Source organism: Rhododendron vialii, chromosome 4a, assembly GCF_030253575.1.
Source record: "Rhododendron vialii isolate Sample 1 chromosome 4a, ASM3025357v1".
Classification (NCBI taxonomy): domain Eukaryota; kingdom Viridiplantae; phylum Streptophyta; class Magnoliopsida; order Ericales; family Ericaceae; genus Rhododendron; species Rhododendron vialii.
In genome coordinates, this window is record NC_080560.1 from 15,706,162 (window position 1) to 15,711,900 (window position 5,739).

General features: G+C 37.6%; 1 protein-coding gene across 1 annotated transcript; it reads left to right on the forward strand.

The window, feature by feature from the left end:
• Positions 1 to 4,160: 4,160 nt before the first annotated feature.
• LOC131323731 (uncharacterized) lies at positions 4,161 to 5,513 on the forward strand. The gene has a single exon (XM_058355576.1). The coding sequence runs from the start codon at positions 4,161 to 4,163 to the stop codon at positions 5,511 to 5,513; it is 1,353 nt and encodes a 450-aa protein (XP_058211559.1).
• Positions 5,514 to 5,739: the final 226 nt, after the last annotated feature.

Sequence of the window (5,739 nt, forward strand, 5' to 3'; positions counted from 1 at the left end):
TCGGTAGTCAGAGCACAAGTATAGTGGCTATTACCGAAGATTGGTGGCTCTTGACGAATCCGGATCCTCTGTGAGAATTTGCATATGATGATCATACGAGGCTTTTAACGAGGACATGCCAACACATTAATGAGCAGATTTAGTGGTCCAAAATAGAGTTCCCTTTTTCTTTAGCCAAATGTTGCCGTTTTAGAATTATTGCCTAACGGAAACAGAACGGGAGAAAACGGAAACATTATGAAAGATTGAGCCACGCAAGCTTCACATCGAAACAATATCAAGCTGAAAAATTACGGTATTAATTTTATCCACTCAATCTGATGGCTAAAAAATTACGGTATTAATCAAGGTTACGAATCCCATACCGTACCGGTCGGTATGTATCGGTATTGTCCAAATCCGGTGCCTTACCGGCTCCTTTAGTTCCGTTCCGTTTCAAATATCGGTGGGTACCGGCCAGTATAGGTGATACCGGTCAATATCGGATAACTTTTAAACTTTATTTTATGCTTCTATTATCAGACAATACTGGTCAAAAATTGACAAAAATGGACATGACATATGTAGGAACAATAATTTTATAACCACAGACAAACACTTAACACACACTCATAAAGGGAGTGGGCATGTAACGACTCGGATTTTTGCCTTATTTTTTTTTAATACAAATTTATAATGTTAAATTCTTAATTCAATAACTAATTAGATTGAATTATTAAAATACATTATTATGTATATAATTGATATTATTTAGTATATGATATATATTTATACTTTAAATATACAAGGATCCATACTCATCTCTTATCATATCTAACCAAAATTCTATCAAAAGCAATCTTCCACTCCCCTTCAAACTCTCCCTAAACTATATCTCTCTCTCCTCCCACATTCCACCACCTTCATACTTATCCTCAAAACCCCACACCTCTCCCACAATACAACACTCCTAGTCCACTGCAAAAACAGAAACAAGAAAAGAGGGATCACACCATTTCGTTTTTCGTCCATATCATGTACCTCTATTCATGGCCTTTTCCCTCCTTATTGATGTCGTTTTTAGGCCCGAGTTTCTTCACAAATGTTGTAAAGGGGGTCGAGAGCTTCAATTTCAACCCAAGAATCACCCAAAACGGTCAAGAAATGATAGAGTTATCGCCATTCAAAATTTGGTAAAATTCTCGGATTTTGATTCCCAGACAGATTCAGCAACCCTTCTACTTTTCCATTTTTCTCCTACTTAGTGTGATTTTTTGGGCTTAGACTTCTTCACGAAAGTTGTAGAGCGTTTCAAGATCTTCGTGTTAGACACAAGAATTGTCCAAAACGGCAGAGGTTTGGTCAAGTTATTCCAGTCCAAAGTTGCTGCTAGAATACCGATGTTACGCTGCCAAACGAAAATCTACCGGACTCCACCGAATCGTTTTGTCCAGATTAAAGGTAGACTAATCTCTGTCCTACTTTTTCCTAAGTATATTAAATGTTTACATATTGATGTTCAATGTTTCGGAATAGAAGAAATCGATTCTGACATGGCATGACCGAAATTCGAAATTCTTATGTTTTGTTTCGGCCATGAACATTGAATATATATGTCGCGTTTTGAAATGTTTTGGATAAAATAACACTTTAGTCCTCCTAATTATCCAGTGTAATGTTTCGGTCCATGACAAATCTTCTTTGATTTACTGATTCATGATAAATGAAAATAGTAATTCAAATATACAATTATGAAGGAAGATAATTATATTTTATAGTATCAAAGAATTTGTACCCCGTACATAGGTATATTCAAAAGTTAAGAAAATTATTGATCTATTTGTTTAAATAAAATTTCTCGTTCATTGAATAAACGTAAATGCATCGGCCCAATCATAAACCTACATGTTTACATACTCGCATAATATCAATTGTTATGCTTGCCTTCATTTTGGAATATATCTTGTTTGTTGATTAACCTATTATGAACGTATTATTGGTGTAATTGTTAGATTGGATTTAGGTTCCCGGGGTGGTTACGAGTAGTGAATCATGTAGACGATGATAAGTAAATGGAAAATTGTTAAGTGTTGAAAGTGTGAGTATTGTGTGGATTGTGAATTGAGCCATGGTGATGGCAATGGTAACCTATGGGGCCCGGTGCTAAAATGGGTTACCTGCGGGGCCCAGTGATGAGATATGTTGTGACACTAACGTATGATACGTCATGGAAAATTTCTCTTCGAGGAAGGGAATGGGTCTTATGAGACGGTTGTAGTTAGTGAGACGCTAATGTATGATACGTCATGGAAAGTTTTTCTTCGAGGAAGGGAATGTGTCCCATGAGACGGTTATAGTTAGTGAGACGTTAATGTATGATACGTCATGGGAAGTTTCTCTTTGGGGAAGAGAATGGGTCCCATGAGACAGTTATAGTTAGCGTGGGGTAGTGGATGTCCGACCCTAATGTACGATACGTCATGGAATGACTCGATCCTCCTGTTATGGTCATAAGTGAGAACATGCTCGGTACATAACTTAGGTGCGCTCTCACCTAGGACCCTGGTGCAGGATAAGCAAGAGGAAGGGTGGGCCATGAGATAGTTGTAGTTAGTGGATGTGGGAGGAAAGGATCTCGTGGAGATGATCCTTAGATTTCATGTAAGATGATGGATAGTAAAGAAAAAGACGATGTGCTATTATTCTATACCTCTCGTGTATTATCAATTGTGATATTATTGTTATTTTTTTTTGAATGCTAATTGTAGAGTAAAGGGTTGGTAGGATTGAGATTAATCTACTAGGTGAATTATCACTCACGGATACGTTTGTATCTTGGTAAATCGGTTGCTTCGGCAATCAATTTGCTAGAGGGTGCAGGGTTCAATGGTGGAGCTGTTTGACATAGGAGGAATACCAAGAGCGGAGACCGAGTATGTTTGAGATATGTATCAAGACTAGAGTTGCTCTGAAGATAGTTAAATAAAATGTTAGATTCTTTTTATATTTTTTTTAATGTACATTTTGTATAACGATAAATAGGGGCCTAGTAGTTTATAAAATTCAATGTATTTTAGGGTTAATGCTTCCGAAATTTCTTAGAAAATTATGACGTTACAGGGCAAACACAGAGAAATCTAACATAGTCAATCCTGCTAACAATGCTCATTTGCTAGTGAGCTGGAGATACTCTAAGGGTGCCAAGGGTTTATAAGTAGGCATGCAACTAAGGATGGAACTAGAAGGGTCTAGTGGCGGTGGCCACCATGATAAGAATTTTAGAAATTGCAATTATTATATGTAAAAAAAATTATTTCCAACATATATAGTCTCACCACCGCTAGATTTTTTTTCTTTATTTTTTGTTTTTTATATATATATATATATATATATATATATATATTAGTCCTAAATCTTCTTCTTCCTTTTTTTTCTCCCAAGAAATGAGACCAAAAAAGTGTTCCAAAATTAAATTCAATGGGCTAAAGTGAAATAATATAAAGAATGATGTATAATTAAGGAAAAAAAAAACTCCACACTTTAACCCTAAAACAATTTTACCTAAAAAATTAAAGTTGGTCTTTTTTTGTATTCCTTTTGCAAATAACAAATATCATTTACTATAGTTTTTGTTAAGTAATTTTAATTTTTTTTGTAGAGTCGATGACTATTAATATTGTAATTCATCTTTTTATTTTAATATACATTTCGCCACTGCTAAGATAAAATCCTGGTTCCGCCTTTGCATGCAACCCTACAGTCCATGTCCTTATGGAATGCATATCCCGTACGTTGATTCATTGAAGTCGTTTATTGTTAATTGTAAGTCAGTCAATGCATGGAAATAAAGCTTAACAAGAACCCCACCACTGGAACCACATCACATGCATCTTTCCCAGAAACTGTGTCCATGATCATGACCATTACACTGTTGTTCTTGTATGTATATACTTCTTTTGTTCTCCTTGCGAGGGAAGAGTTAATAATGGACATTGCAAGGCAATAGGCCTTTCGATAACCTTGGTGGATATTTTCCAAGAAAAAGGAACCAGAAACCACGTTCTTCACATTTTATTCTACATATAAGTTAGCCGAAAACACAAAGGGAGAGATACAATATTGCACCTTTGGCCTTTGGGCAACCGGCCAGCGCAGAAACTGCAATCAAAGGGTGGTGGAAAATGTCCGGACTAGATGACTACAATTACTACGAAGAATACAAAGCATGGCTTCAATCGATTCTTGAATCTCCTATGCCATGGATCGGCATGTATATTGCAGCAGCATCTCTAGTCTGTTCCGTTGCCATGGCTGGAGATGTAATTCACGGAATCCGCCGAAAAAAACTTTGGTTCCCGTGCAAGTATTTCTCTATGAATGCTGCATCCCTTACTGTAATAGCTGTGGCAATGAAGCTCTCAGTGGATCTTACCACCGCCATGTTGGGAACGATAGACACACTTGCGAAGCTTAGCAACAGCGGTTTCATGATTATTGTGATGGGTAACTTCCTAATATCTTTTGCATCTATGAATAATAAGGAAATTTTCATGAACATCGTGGCCTTGGGTATTTTGGTGATTACCATTAGTGTAAACATGGGTATCCAATTGTATACTTGGAGGGGGGACCTCGTTCTTTTTGAACGGCAGAGGGAGTACCTCGTTGATATGTACATTCTACGCATATTTAATATTGTTTCCATGCTTGTCTTGTTTGTGACTATGATCTCTTCTATTTTGACGATTCCTGCCACTAAAAGGGATATGGAAAAGAAGTATAATGAATTGCATGAAACTGCTTATGAGGGTGGAAAGTTACAGGAAACTGAGAATCTTACAGATGAGAAACTTAAAGAAGTGGTGGACAAATACTGGATGATGGCAGAAACTGGAAGCCCTCAATTTGTGATGGCTCGTTCTGTGACCTCGGCGACGTTAGGGGCAATCTGTTTGGCCACAACAATCTATTTTGTTACACTAGCGATTGCAGTCGTCTTAGGTGACGGTGGTCTCAAGGGGTATGATTCAACTTATTGTTGGTCTACTGTATGGATTTTTATGATTCAGTCTATTGGGGTGGTTGTTGGTACTATTGCTCCGATATGTAGGTGGTTTACTGCCATCAACTTCAACTGCAACAACATGTTTAGCAACCACCACAAAGAGTTCAAACTAGTGGAAACTTTTTGGATCCAAACGTTGGTTGCGTGGAAAGAGACACCTTTACCTTCACAAATTCGGGGCATGAAATGCAAGAGAGTTATTGGGAATGTTAAAATTCTTGTTCTTAACTTATGCATAGGCATCCAGATTTGGATTGTGGTAGCTAGCAAATTGGTTCATCTAATCTCCATCATCATTACACTCCCATTGTTCTCATGTTTCTACTATGGGAAGAGGATGAAGGTGGACCTCGGATCTGAATCCAGTGCCTTGGAAGCAAATAATTCAAGTCCAGAATTGGATCGTTACGTTCTGCAACTTGAAGGTGAGGTGAAGCTGCCCAAAAGTATTCTGAAGAATGTGTCATGAATTTGATCAACTAATTCTGATGGGTAAAAGTCGGCAGCCACAAAATCTGTTGGAGCTTTTACGAAAATCCAACAACAGCTTCAAGGGGGTTGTAGATTTTGATAGCAACGTCCAGGTTCAGTATTGTTGGATGTTGCCAGTGGTGACATTAACCAGCATTGCCGTTGCACTCCCGCGTATTGAGAATCATACAGTGGACCGATTGATGAGTAGTGTGAGTGAAGGC